We start from the raw sequence: 14,154 nt of genomic DNA, 5'->3' as shown, positions 1-14,154 counted from the left end.
ATATGTTTGTCTATTGTAATATACCTTCATTCAATAAAATGCTATATACATTGAGCATCCAGTGTAACTTTGTTAGTTTGCAGATTAAATAATTCATTTTTGTTCTATGATATTTAATTTTTGTAGGGAAAAAAATACAGTAAACTTTGCTATCTGGACATGCTCCTGGGCAGCTGGCTTCAGGTGTCCCTGCTTGAGCAGAGGGTTGGATGAGGTGACCTCCAGAGGTCCCTTCCAACCTCAACCATTCTCTGATACTGTGATTCTTATTTCAGTTTTCCAGTAGGAAACACCCTGTACACTCTTCTGAAAATGTGTGGGTACTTCTCCCATGGTGCTATTGACTTTGGGCCAGGAGACTTGCAGATCACTGTGCTCCCAACTCTGTCCTCCTCCTATTCAGATCCTTTGAAGTACCAAAGAGATTTTCTTTCTGGCAACAAACTGTCAGCATAAATGAGTTGGTGAGAGCGTGCCCCTTCATACCTGCTGCAGGAGGGGAGGGGTGCGTGCTTCCAACCCTACCAGCTACCATCCCTCCTAAAAGCCAGCGTAAGTTTTTTATTCCTTTGAATAACTTACTCTGTTTCTATTGCTGTATTCTTGTGCTGGTTCATGTTCTGCTAATTAATCACCTTTGCTCTTCTGTGCTCCGTTTTGTATGCTTCACCATTTTACCTGTTCACAGCTCTCAGCACTGTGTAGCCTTTCCCAGGTTAACCCAAGCTCCTGTAGCTGCCTCATCCTCTGTTCCTGCTGACAAGTGAAGTTTGCATCCTAGGAAAAGGTTCACGAGAGCTGGGTGTACACGCAGCCTGACATGCAGGAGTTAGTCACCCAGCTTGGCGCGCTGCTGTTGATGAAGCACAGCACAAGACAGCCTCCGGCACAGGGCTCTCCTCTCCCGGCCGTAGCAGCCAGGGGCTGCCCAGGGGACCAGTCTGGCAGAGAGTGTTCCCAGATGCGGCTCCCGGGAGCACCAGCCAGCCCGCGCAGAGGCTCCCGCCTTGCCGGCAGCTGTAGGAGCCGGCTCTTCGACAGAGGCCGGGGCAGCCGCTGGCAGCCTCACCTTGGGTCCCTTCCCGGTTTTCTGTGGCAACGTGCGATGCATTTGGCAGCGCTGCCCGAGTCCTCGTGGCCTGTCTCTACTCCCACACGCAGGGGAGCATGTCGTGTCTGTAGGACCTACGCTGAAACATCCAAAAAGTGAAGCCAGGCTGTAAGCAATTGTCGTTACTTCTGTTAGCTCTTGCTATGAAGGGAGACAAAGGGCTGCCCTTTCTCTGTGTGCAGGCTCTTGACTTCTGTATTCATCAGCTCACCTGCCTGATAACCAGGGATTCCTGCAGTGCCGATACCTGGCCTTGGGTGTACCTGGCTGGGTGGGGACCAGCAGAGTTGCCTGCCAGCTCAGGAGGCTCCCCGTGTATTTATAAACTGGGTTGGGGTTTCCCAGGGGACTGGAGCTGAAGCATTCACAGAGTGTCCGCAGCATACCCCAGATCCCAGCTTTTTGTATTTTCAAGCCACTGCAATTGCGGGGGGATGGCCTCAATGATACAAGCCTGCCCTACAAGCCTTGATTTATCCAGGAGCATGAGTGTTGTGAAACCCCATCCCATCCTGTGATCGTTTCAACAAGATGCTCAGGAAAAACCAGCTATTGCCTTCCCTGGTAAGTTCAGCTCTCCTTGGTTCATTATGGTTCATTATGTACATCTCAACCCTGGCACAGTGTCAGAGAACCAACAGCTATTGAAGATAAGATCATGAATAGTTAATGTTCTCAGTTACCCAAGCATATTTAAAAATTAACACTGAAGCCTGGTGCTGATGAGATTATAGAACTGGGTCATCAAAGAGAGGAAAAAAACAAAACAATTGCATCTACCCTTGGGCTTCACTAATGACTGAGTTTTTGTGGAAGATCCTATCCCTTCCTTGCTTTAATCCTTCAGTGGTTTAAAATACTGGATACTTCATTAAGTCACCTTCCCTCCTGCCTGCCACATTCTCCTGTTCTCCCTTCCCGCAGGAGTTTATGGCCCCTTCAGATGAGTCTCCAGGCTCTGGTCAGGGCCGTGAGCACCTGCCCCACGCATGTCCCCGCATGCAGTGTGAGAGCCTGGGCAACGCGGAGCACCAGAGCTGATGGGCACGTCGGTGTGACAGCTTCAGTGACGCAGCGTGGCGGGCAGGGTGCTGCTGCAGCCCTGATGACGTGTTCCCCCTCCAGGAGCAGCCCCATCTGTCCCTGGGGTCCCTCCAGGCTCCCGCCTGGAAAGGTCACCTCCTCTTCTGCCAGATCTAGCCCAGTGTTTCAGGTCCTTCAGGGTATGTGCTTAACAAGAGAATAAGCAAATAGCTGAGATGGAAAGAGAAGACAGTCCTTCGGTCTGTGGGAGCCCCAGCCTTGGCAGGGCTTTGGCAGGGCAGGCTTTGGTGCCGAGGCAGCTGCGGCTGTCGCCTGTGCCGGGAGCTCTCCCTGAGCTCTGGGCTGCTGTTCCCCACACATAGGAAGCTGGAAGAGACACAGGACCCTTTTTCAGAATGACGCTAGGCATTCATAGGCAGACAAGGGTATAGGGAACACATAAACTCTAAATCCTGATTTTTATGGCTTTTGCCCTGAGGTAGCTAACTGGGAAAACCAGCGGCAGGGAGCCGGGTTACCTCACCGCGGAAAGCAGGCAGGTGCCTGCAGCCAGACGTTGGCAGCGTGGGAGTGCCAGGCCCTGGCGGCACGGACCGTGCATGGGTGTCTGTCAGCGCGGGCAGCGTTGAGCATGCGAATGGGCCATGACCGCTTGCCTGTGGATCCCCAGGTGAGCGAAGACAGTTGTTGGCACCTTTTGTGCATCTGCCTGCGTGTTGGAGATGAGGTTTCCAACACCCTTTAGGAGAGCAGGTGAGCCCGTACCCTCCCGGTTATGGATACCGAGGGAGGAGAGGAGCAGCCTCCCGGAGACCCAGCATGCGCCAGGCAAAGCCGGGCCCTGGGCTCCCACCACCCGACGTGGCTGCCGCCTTCTTTTCCTTCCCGCGTCTCACCCAGCTCTCTGGGTCTGCTCGTCCTCGCTGCACCGAGCCAGTCAGGATGGGAAATGGGATGAAATCCAGCATGGCAGAGAAGGGGCAACCTCGGAGCATGCCCTTTAATCAAGGGCCTTTTTTTCCTGCGCCTGGGAGGCAGGTCCAGATTGGGGTTCCCATTTGCAGGGAAATGGAGCGCTATTAAGGCTTCTGTTTATCTCATTTTCTCCCAATGAGATGCTATCGATTTGCTCTGTGGAGGGACACACGCTGATTAAACTGTGAGCGCTTATTGACAGGCCCTGATGGCTGCTGCGCTTGGCCGTGTGCTGGGGGGAGCTGCCGCTGCTGCAGGGTCACTCCTGCTCTGCTTCCACTGTCTGCTGATAATGTTTCATATCAGGGTTTATCTTGCAAGCTGACAGCTGCTTCATCCTGCAGAGGGGAAGCACACCGCAATCTGTTCCCGGCAGAGCGGGGGTGGGAGAGCCTTCCCACCCCCTCGGGAAGAAGCCGCGTCCCAGAGCGGGATCCTGGTGCTGCACCGGACCAGGGGCCGCTCCTGTTCAGCGCCCACGAGCAGCACCGCAGCCACCGAGCCGGTGCCGACCCCTCGCTGCTCCCACCGCCCGGTCTCGTGGCTCAGGCTGCCCTGGGGACGTCTCCCCCCGCATGAGCACGAGTCCAGGCGGCCCACTCGTGCGAGGTGCGGTTCAGCAACCAGCAGCTTTGTGCAGCTGGCGGGGGCCCCGCTCCGTGCCCGGGCTGGGGGTTCTGTGGGAAGCAGCGGCATGGGGCAGAGCTGGGCCAAGGGAAGGGTTAAAGCTCTGTCCCTGGAGCCCTGACGCATGGATCACGGCTCCGCGCTCTTGATTCCAGCTCATCTCTCTTGGCAAAGGCAGATTTTCTCTAAATGAGATCCTTTTGCACATAACTCGCGTGTAACACAGGATAACTGCTCCGCTCATCACTTTGAAGGTTCAATTTCACATTAGGTTTAATGTCTCTTCTGAAGACTTATATACGTAATTCACCCCAGCGTTTAGAAAAATCTCTCACGTCCTTGCTCAGATTTATTGTTGATACCGTTTTGCCTGACGCTGGATGTTGCAGGCGCATCTATCGAACAGTGGGCTGTGATTTGTGACTCGCCAAAGGGGATTTCAGGATGCAGAAATAAATGTGGCCTACTCGATTAATAGCTAATAGCCTGCTGAGAGCGTCCCTGGCAGCATGCTTGGCTTAGGAAAGGACTGGCTGAACAGAGTGAGGAGCTGCAGAGCAGGACAGATCTCTTTCTGAAAAATTTTAATTAACTTAAAACAAATGCACAGGAAAGGGCTAGCCATTAGCTGCCTTTGCTTCCTGAGACTCAGCCCTGCTAATTAAGCAGTGTGTCAGTGCAAGTGACCTACAGATAACACAGCATCCAATTTGCATTTAAATTAAAAAACATATTTTTAAAATAAAGGTTTCATTAAGCCCTGTTTGTTTGTCTTTGCAGGCATACACATTATCAAACCCTTCACTGATTTTTATTGACTGGCTTTTGGACTGGCAGCAGCTCTAGGGGTCTGGGTAGCATGGGCAGGTGCAGGCCCTCCCTGCCCTTGGATGCTCCGACACAGCTGGATCTGGAGAAGTTTTCGGCAGAGCCTCTGCTACCATACAACGTGATGAGCTCTGCCGGCCAGAGCCCCAGCGTCCCCATCTGGGCTGTTCATCCTCGGGACAGTGCTTTGGATGGTGAGGGGCTCTCAAGTCACTTTTCTGCCTGGTGTTTTTCCTCCTTACATTGTTGTTACCTACAGGAGCAGCATCAGCCACAGAGGTCTGCGGTTCCCTTGCGGTGTTCAGGCTGGGGCTGCGCCAGTGGTTGTACGGAGAGGTTTTCCCTCCGCTGCTCCCAAAATGCGGCACCCGCCTGGGCCAGTCTGGCTGCCCAAAGCCTTACCCTGTCTGCTGCTGCAATATTAATGAGCAGGTTGTGTAATGAGTGTCACGGCCCTGCAGTGACTTATGCTAAACTGAGGGCCTGCAGCTGGAGGAAGCAGGAGCATCCAGCCTGCAAGAGAAGAGCATTCGTCCGTCCTGCAGAACAGCATCATCTCTGCAGGGGCCCGGCTCCAGGGGGGACAGGGGTTTTGCACGGTTGTTTGCACGGTGCGTGCACCATCCCGCATGCATCAGCGCAGCAGGGATGGGGAGGGGAACCTCAGACAGACAGCAGGACGTGTTGTTCCTGCATGCCTTCATGATGCCTTCCCTGGTGAGGAGGTGTTACAGGGTATTACAGGCTTCATGCAGCATCCCCCAGAACCTCGCACTGAGCTGTCTGCCTGCAGCCCCCCCACGCCGCAGGGCAGCACCACCCGTCCCGCCGTCAGTCGGACCCTCATCCCGACTGCTGCCTGGCTGCCTTGGCCAACGCTGACTGCCCTGATGTCCTTTGCGAGGCTCAGGGACGCCCTGTCTGGAGGCGAGGGTCCTTGCAAGGGGGTGGGGAGGGAATCATTTCTAGCACAGAAGCTGGTTGCTGGGAATCCTTCACTCCACGGAGGTCAATAGTGCACGGAAACGCTCTGGCAGCGCTGCCTTTTCATGGGCAGGCCCTTATCCAGGGGCTCAGAGTCGTGTTTCTGTGTTTCTTGTGTTAATGTGGTTCATAAAACGCAGCCCGTATTCAAAAGGGGATCTGGTCTTCGCTGGGGCCTTTCTCTTTCTTACCCTCATTTTTTAAGTATTGAGGCATAATAGACATTAATGAGATCTCATCTGGCCTGAGCCAGGCCGTGCTCTGTGCGGATGATGCCCATGGGCTGACGTTCCCATGGACAGCAGCGGTGCCGATCGGCTCCTCTCTGGTGAGGAGCTGGGAGCTTTGGCTGCACTGAGCAGGTTTCTCCCCAGCGGCGGCATTAGTGGGATTTGAACTTTTGTGAGCAAACTTGAATTCCTGAGCATGGGCTCAAATGACATGTGGGGACATGCGAGCGTCCGTAAATCCAGTGACCTCGTTAAAGGGAAGATCTCCCTGCCAGCCTAACCTGGGCAGGTCTCAGTGGCTTGAGCCGTGCGGCGTTATTAGCGGTGACCTATATCTGCCACGGTCCGGGAGGACAGGGGGCTCTGGAAACTGCCCGCCCAACACCAGGAATCATTGCTGCATCCCGCTTGGCTCTCGTGGCCGCGCTGAGGTCTGGGGGCCGCCGGCGCTGCCTGCCGAGACATGTCCCCTCTTCCCCCGGTGCCGGCTGTGCCGTCCCCACGGGGTTGGAGGTTCCCCCCTCTCCTGTGGGTTCCCCCAGGACCGCTGCCCTGTGCCTGAGTCCTTGCTGTGAGCTCCTGGGCTGCAGACCTCGGGTCGTTGAGCTGGCACAACCTGGTGGAGCCGACTCCTCTGGATACCTCTCATCTCTGTCTTTCAACGCCATCAGATGTCCTCTGGCTCGTTTTCGTAGAGACTGACACAAAAGCGTCTGGCCCGTCTCCATCCCCCTCTGCAGCCAGCCTGGGCGGCAGGGCCCAGCCCCTGCAGCGGCCACGGCACGCGGGGCCGCGGTGCGCAGCTCCTCTGTGCGCGGTGCAGACCGGTGGGCACGCGGCACCGGGTCCTGCTGCCCCCGTGATGGATGTGCAGCGTTACTTGCCTGCCCCGCTCCTGGTGCGCGACGGTGCTTCTCCCTCCCCGGGCTCTGTGGCCATGGAGCCGGCGCGTTGCTGAGCTGGCCATGGTGATGCCAGGGTCTCCGTTGGGTTGGTGCCGCGGTGGGTTCTCTTGTCCTCCCTGTCCCCCCAGCCCGGAGATTAGCTCCCTTGGTGGCTGGGTCCCCCCATGGGCAGTGGTACCTGGCTGCCCGCTGCGGTCCTGCCCTCCCTTTCGGCTGCCCTTCGCTCCTCTGCTGGGACCTGACAGCTTTGATTTCTTTCTCCTGGTTAGAGAACATGAGGTTTTTGACAGCTGCCTTTGCCATTATTCTTCCCTTAATGCTGTTGTTGTTTTGCGTTACTGTCAAATCACATCTTATTAAAGTTCTTCCCATCCTGTCAGCAGCAGATGAGGAGCGCTAAGGGATGCGTAATCTCCTGGGCCTGTCTGGGGAAATTGCCTTTTATTATTGATAAGGCAGCACTGCCTTTGGAGGACACAACTCCACTGCGTGCCGGAGCGGGAGCAGGAGACCAGCACCCTTGGCCCTGCTGGTGCCGCAGTGCCGGCAAGTGCTCCCGGGGAGGTCAGCCCACCCCTGGCCTGGGCAGGTGGGGGGAAGAGCCAAGGACTGCTGGGGCAAGGCGGGTGCTGAGGCCGGGATGCTCTCGATGGACACCTCTCCCGGGGGAGCTCCCTGCCACGGGAAAGGGGCTGATCCTGCCTGGAGCATCCCGGCTGCTCCTCCTGTGCATCGGAGGGGAGTGGGGCATCTGCCTCCTGCCTCTGTGCTCGCTCCTGTCGCAGATCAGGAGCGTGGCACCTGCAGACGTGTGTTGACTTTGGCTCAAACAGGAGCCCTGAGAGGAGCGGGCACCAGGCAGGGAAGATGTGCTGTCCTGGCTTATTTGGGCTGGGGGCTGGTATGAGCAGCCGGGGGGTCGTGCATGTCAGTGGCCGTGTTCCTGCCCCAAGCAATCCCCTTGGGTCCCAGCGGGGTGTCTGGGGGAAAGAAATCTAGGTCATCGCAAAACCTCTCTCTGAATATTAAATATTTATCTGTGTTTACAGCATGTTCCAGCTCCCGGCTGCAGAGGAGGGGCAGCGATGGCAGGAGCAGCGCGCATGCGTGCGCACGTGTCGGTGAGTGAAGGCGCAGGTGTGATGGAAGGGGCAATGAGCCCCTCGGTGATTTTTGAGCCAGACACGGCTGTCCCTGGCCTGCGTGCCTGTGGCTCTGCCGCTGCGTTCAGAGGGTCTTAGCCAAGCTGTGGTTTGCTCCTGCCCAAAAGTAGTGCTGGTTAATAGCCCATGGGGTAACTGGTCTTGGTAGCTGGAGGCGGAGGGGTTGGGTGGGGGGTACTGGCTGGGAAGGGAACACGCGGGGAGAGAACACTGGTCCTCTGAGAGCTGGTATCCCGTTTCCAGGGTGGATCTTGATCTGTCGATGAGCTCCAGTTACGCTTTGCTCTATGAACAGTCGCACCTTTGCAAAGCGACTGACGCTTCCCACGGCTTGCTAAAAATTCCTTGGCACCAGAACGGTTCCTCCGGCTTTGTTCAGCTGGAGGGAGCTGTTTCTACCCACAAAGCACCATACAAAAGACAGGGCGCTGCTCGGCTACCGCAGGGCTGGCTGGCCGGAGGAGCAGGACAGACCCAGCTCCCGGGCGTGGGAAGTGGCAGCTCGGAGAGCCAGGGGGTCCAGGCACAGGGCAGGGGGGTGCAGCAGGCGGGGTGTACCACCGGGATGGAGGCTTTGCAGGAAGCACCTGTACCTTCCTATGCACATTTAATACCCTCCATTGTCAGGTAATGGCGTGATGAATGCTCATCCGTTCCCTCGGCCTCCCTCTGAGGCAGCCTCACAGAGACCTGACGGCGGTGGGCATGGGGCTGGCACCCCTCGCAGCCCCCATGCTGCACCGCAGGACCCTCTGCAGGAGCCCCAGGACCTGCTGCTGCCCCTCATGTGTGTTGCAAGCTGTTCCCCTGCTTCGTGGGCACCGTGGAGCAGGACGGGCTGACGGTCCCTTGGGCTCATCCTCCGGCTGCCCAAAAAGGATTTGGTTGCGTGATCCAGGCTCTTCACTGGCACTGAACTCGCTGCGATGCCATGAAGGTCGTTCCCTTGGTGTGAGCCTCCTTCTGCTTGGCTTGTTGAAATCCGAAGTCCAACGTGGGCCGTGTCCCGGTGACACTGCGAGCGGGGCTGAGACGTGCCGAGTCCCAGCAGGCTGTGGGGCCAGGGCTCTGCTGCCAGCGCCCTTTGGTGATGGATTGGGCAGGAATCTGCAGATTCAGCACGAGCCCAGCGAAACACTCTACTGTGCTTGTTGGAAGCCACCATAGCAAGCACTACTTTTTTGCTGATAAATCTTGTTTTTAAATTAGCTGCATGTCAGACTGGTAAATAATGCAGCTTACAAATGAAAAGAGCATTCAAACCCAGGCTGGAACAAACAGCCTGTGCTGCAGGTGCGGCAAGTCCTGTGCAGCAGGGAGAACAAGCGGCAGCAGTACCTGGAAGCAGATTGCCTCCTGGACTGCTTTTCAAATTGCCTTTTGAAATCTTTAGTTCCCACAACATATTCCATGCACTTTTCCCATAAGCATAAATCCAGGAGTAGCTTTGATGGGAACATAAAGGTTTTATATGTACGAACTCAGAGAGTAGTAGGGAAAGCAGGAGGCTCCAGAGGTATCAGCCCTCAGGAGAGCCAGGTCTCTTTCCTTTCAGGAGTATTTGCAGCCATGTCAGAGCTGTCCCAGTAGGTGCCTTGCTCCAGATCCCGGCAGACGGCTTTCACTAGACCCTTACCACCGAGATTTGAGTAGAACCGATTTTAAATTACTATTAAGAGTCCCAGGAGCTACACAGTACCACGTGGTGCCTGTCTGCATGGAACAGATGGGGTTGAAGTTCCTTGAGATCTTGGATGCAGGTGGTATTACGCTGGATAAAACCCCCTGTGACCCCCAGCTTTTTTCTTGGGGAAACCCAGTCCCGAGTGGGACATGCTGGGGAGGTCAGTCCTGAGTGCCGGAGCCCTGGCAGTGCTGGGTGCAGCCACGAGCCTCACCACTGCGATCTGAAGGGCAAGAGCATCGCCTCACCTTGGCTGCTCAGCCTTGAAAGTCACATAAAGCACTTGCGCAGAAGGCTGTCACCGGAGCTGTTTGTGGCACATCTCTGCCGCACATGTTGGTCATACAAAGCCCTGAAGCTGTCCTGTTTGGTTTCCAGCACCCCAGCAGATGCTCTGGGTTGCTTTGGGCACACGCAGCCGCAGAGCAGACCTCTTCAAGTGAAGAATTTGAAGTCAGAAAGTGGCTTGGACTCCGGAAAGGCTGGCGTGTTGCCCTACGGACAGATTTCCTCACGGCTGCAGGAGAGTAAACCTGGGGCAGATCCCAGTTTGGTTTGTGCATCCTGTCACAATCACGTGTGCTGGGGACCTGGGACCCTTCGTGCAGCGGGACCACCCCATGGCAGTTGGCGCAGGGCAGCGTCTTAAGCAAACACCCCAGGTGTGGGGCTGGGGCACGGGCTGGGGCTCTGTGGTTTGGTGGCAAATCTGTGCAATGCTCTGGAGGAACTGTGTCTTTCCAGGAAGGCTGGTAATGGGGGTTTCGGCCCATCCGCAGAGCTGCTGCCCATCTGTGAGCAGGCTGCAACGAGGAGAGTTTGTCAGTGATGATATCGGAAGCAATTACTGATCAGCAAGGTGCCGTGAGGCAGTATGGAGGAGCCTGTGGGATGGATGTGAAAACAGTATGATAGATTCCTTGAATACTGCTAAATGGGTAGGGAATAGTTAAGGGCTAATTAAAAATCTGAATGGTTTCCAGGAATAAACAAAATGGGATAGTCAAGGTGCCTGTGAACTGTTGTTAAAAGACAAGTTCTTCAGTTTGGAGGTTGAGATGACACAGCTGCAGCTGCACAGCATCCCCCTGCCTGGCTGTCCCTCCTTGTCCAAGAGCAGTGTGAGCGGGTGGTCATGGCCAAGTCTATGGCTAAAGGGTGGTGCAGCTGGGATGCAGACCCCACTGCGGTGCCTGGAGTCCTGCCTGGCTGGCATGGGGCTCATAGCTTAGCTGGAAACAGGGAGGAGGAGAAGCAGCGCTGAACCTCATGGTGCCCATCCAGCCACTGCTGCTGGTTCGGTTTAAACTCTGGAGCTGATTCCCCACGAAGGTAATTTTCTGCTTCTCTGACTCAATTCTATTCGTCTTTTAGAGGGTAATTAGCATCACTTCGGTGTTCTTTTATGCCCAACTAATTGCACCTTGTTTCAGGAGTGAAAGTTAATGCCTCTCCATTTAGGTTAGTGCAGCAATTTATGATTACGGCTGAGGCCAGGCAGAAACGTGTACCAGGAGTACTGCTGCCTGGCTGGCTGGCTTGAGACTTGCTGCTTGCACTGGTGGAAAGATTTCCCATTTTATGTTTGAGCTGCTCCTCAATGCTACAGCTGCGTAGCAATGAGCCCGCAGTGCTAAAGCCGCATGCGGCAGCCTCTGCACCTCAGGCAGTGGCCGGAGGAGTGCGGATCAGACCCCAGCTCTCAGCCAGGCTGAGGGTGCTGGCAGCCACGCTGGCTCGCCTGCCAGTGTCTGCGGGTGGCCGCAGGAGAGGGGTGTCAAGGGCACGCTGCAGCTGCACGCAGTTTCGGAGTCAAACAGAACGAATAGCTGTATGGGGGATGGTGACGGGGCTGTCGCCTGCCACGCAGCCGGAGGGGCTCAGTCGGGACCTGCTTTGGTGCCACCAGCAAAGCAGAAGGGGCTGGACGGGGGGTGGTGGGGGTCAGCACAGCGGGGTCCTCCTCGGGGACAGGTCACTTGTGCAGCGATATGTGCTGGTCAGGTCTCCCACCGTGGTGGCATTTATCTAACATATGGCTAATTGTTCTTTACTTTTAGACAGCTTGACCAAACAAATTGTACTCGCGCCCCAGACCCAGGCGCTCGGCTGTCGCCCCACTGCAGGTCTCGCTGTGACTCCCTTCCAAAGGACGGCTGATCGACCTCCTTTCCCCGCAACGGCAAAGGTGTTTTCTGCCATTCCTGTGCTGCTCACAAGTGCTGAAATCGAAGCCTGGCCAAACCCAACACCGAAGCCTCAGGGGACCAGAGCCCCTGGGAGCGTGCCTGGCTCTGGACAGGTGCTGGGCTGTCATCGGCAGGGCTTCAGCCTGCAAATGGTGCCTGGCAAATGCCAGCCAGACCACGTATTTGGAGGCCTCGTTTAAGGGGCTGCTGATCAGGCATCAGTGACTTTGATAGCGTCAAGGACTAGAAAGCAAATACTTCCACTATAAGTCTTGTCTGCTTTAAAGTAGGTTATATTTTCAAAGCGCTTTAGTTCTTAGGAATTTAATATTGCGATGTCAATTGTAAGACAAGTAATTGGATGGGGAGAAGGTTGTTACTGGAACCTGAGATTAAAGGCAGGATTTGAAACGCTGTGTTGCGTGTGGGTGGGTGTTTTTGTTCACTGCAAATATGACTCTGGAGGTTTCGCAGGCAGCATTTCTGTTTGAAGTCAGCTCTGCTGCTCCGTGAGGTTGGCTGCGCCTGTGCCGTGTCCCACCGTGGCTTGAACACGAGATGACTTGCAGAGCCAAAGGTAGGATGAGAATGCATTTCCTTGCAAAAGCAGCCATACAGCAAAGCTCTTGCACGAGGCTTCTCCAGCGCCGCCTCCCCACCAGGACCCCAAAGGGCCACCGCAGCGGCGGGGCAAGGAGCTGCCGGCCCCTGCTGCCCCCAGGTTTGCAGGGGGGTTCCCATGCACAGGGGGTCCTGGGCTCCTCTCGGCTGGTGCTCTTGGGGTGCAGCTCCCTGTGCTCCTGCAGCCATCCCCCCGGGTGCTGTGGTTGGGGTGGCAGTGGTCGGAGGGTGGATGGGAGGTGTGAGCAGGATGCTTTCAGGGCTGGGGCTGGCTTTCCCAGCTGGCGCTCAGCCCTGCTGGCTCCCTGCTCACCCTGCGACACGAGGTGAGCATATGAGACACAGCAGGAGGCCGAGTCTGGCAAAGTCTGGGCACGGCTCCTAGGGTGAACCACTTCTGTGGGAAGGGGCAACCGGAGCAGGCAGAGACCGAACCTCCCTCCTACTGAACTGGCACGGCGAAAGCCCATCAGCACACAGCACAAGGCCAAATCCCTGCAGAGACTGGGTTCTTGTCCAGTGTTCACGCTGGGGGCGATTCCCACTGGGGCTGTGCCCGCAGGATGGCTCCGGCAGAGGAGATGGCTCTGCCTGCGCGCTGCCGTGCCCAGGATGCTCATCCCCAGGAGTGGTGTGTCCATGTGAGGGCGAAGCTCCAGACCTGTGCTTAATCCTCCCCATGAGTGGGTTGCTTTAATCTCACCGAGCCGTTTGTATTGTAGGTTATTAAAAGCACTTGTGCCCACGCTGGGAGAGACCCAGGCTGCTCCCAGGAAAGCCTCTGCCTCCCCGCCACCCTCCCTCACTCGCTCCTGCCTAGGGATGGAGTTTCTGACATCCCGTGAACAATGTTTTCCTGGTCTGTTCCTTTCCCAATCATGAGCTGCACTAGCATGAGCCAGCATCAAGCTTTTGAGCTGAGCAGGAGCTGGCTGAACCCCAGCTCTCCCCGCCGGGCACCCGCCAGGCCGAGCCGATGCTCCCCAGAGCCCCCAGCCACGGAGCACAGCTGCGCTCCCGCAGCCACGGACCTTCTCGAAGGGGCAAAGCAGTGCCAGTGGAAGTCCAGGAGCATGGGGAATCATGCGCCCGGTGCAGTGCTCCCACCCACGGGTGTGCCAGGAGCGGCCTCATCCTGCAGCCCTGTAATCTCCCAGTGCCCCTTTGCCCAGCCTAGCTGAGCTAAGAAGAAAATGTGCTTGGTTAATGACAAGACTTTGATATTTCCAGTCCTAACCTTTCTGTAAAACAGTGGCTACCAGATAGGTGAGCTGGTCAGCTGTGCCTAATGTAGATTGATAGCGGATCAGCTTTTCTGTCCTAATTTGCTTATGACCTAGAGAATTAGCGGAGAGGATCTGTTATCCTGCCAGTGCACTAATGACTCCTGCAAGAGAAGGGCTCCCCAGGGAAGGAGTGGTATTTGCTAACCTTTCCCTGGCTCACTTTACATAATAGCACACTCCTCCAAATGTCCTCAGCGTGACTGGCTATTCCCCTTCTCCTTCATTCTGCATGGTATTTTACTTTTTAAATTTCAAGAATACTGCACAGTAAGAAAAGGTGCTGAATTCCTTGTGTCACTCATCTTCCCTCGCCAAGGCTATTCTTCAAGACGCATTGGTTTAGGAATTCAAAGGGAGGCAGTTTTCATCTTCAAGGTCTCAAAAAATTTCCTGTATCCATATGTCCAGATAGAAAAGAAAAACAACCTGAAATCTGCCTGCCAGTCTGGTCTTACAATATACTGGTTTTCTTCAAAATACATTGCAAGGCTGTGTGCAGAGGAGAGA

The 14,154-nt window shown here is 55.8% G+C and overlaps 1 protein-coding gene across 1 annotated transcript in view; it reads left to right on the top strand.

Annotated features, from left to right (window-relative positions):
- Positions 1-4,616: 4,616 nt before the first annotated feature.
- Positions 4,617-14,154, top strand: part of MAGI3 (membrane associated guanylate kinase, WW and PDZ domain containing 3) — a 99,273-nt gene continuing 89,735 nt past the window's right edge. Inside the window, exon 1 of the mRNA XM_010579684.1 lies at positions 4,617-4,779. Coding sequence (XP_010577986.1) covers positions 4,617-4,779 — 163 coding nt within the window. The remainder of the gene's footprint in view (positions 4,780-14,154) is intronic.

This window comes from Haliaeetus leucocephalus, unplaced genomic scaffold, assembly GCF_000737465.1.
Source record: "Haliaeetus leucocephalus isolate CR32 unplaced genomic scaffold, Haliaeetus_leucocephalus-4.0 Scaffold68, whole genome shotgun sequence".
Taxonomy (NCBI): Eukaryota; Metazoa; Chordata; class Aves; order Accipitriformes; family Accipitridae; genus Haliaeetus; species Haliaeetus leucocephalus.
The sequence above is the reverse complement of the archived record's forward strand: the minus strand, read 5'-3'. Positions and strand labels throughout refer to the sequence as shown.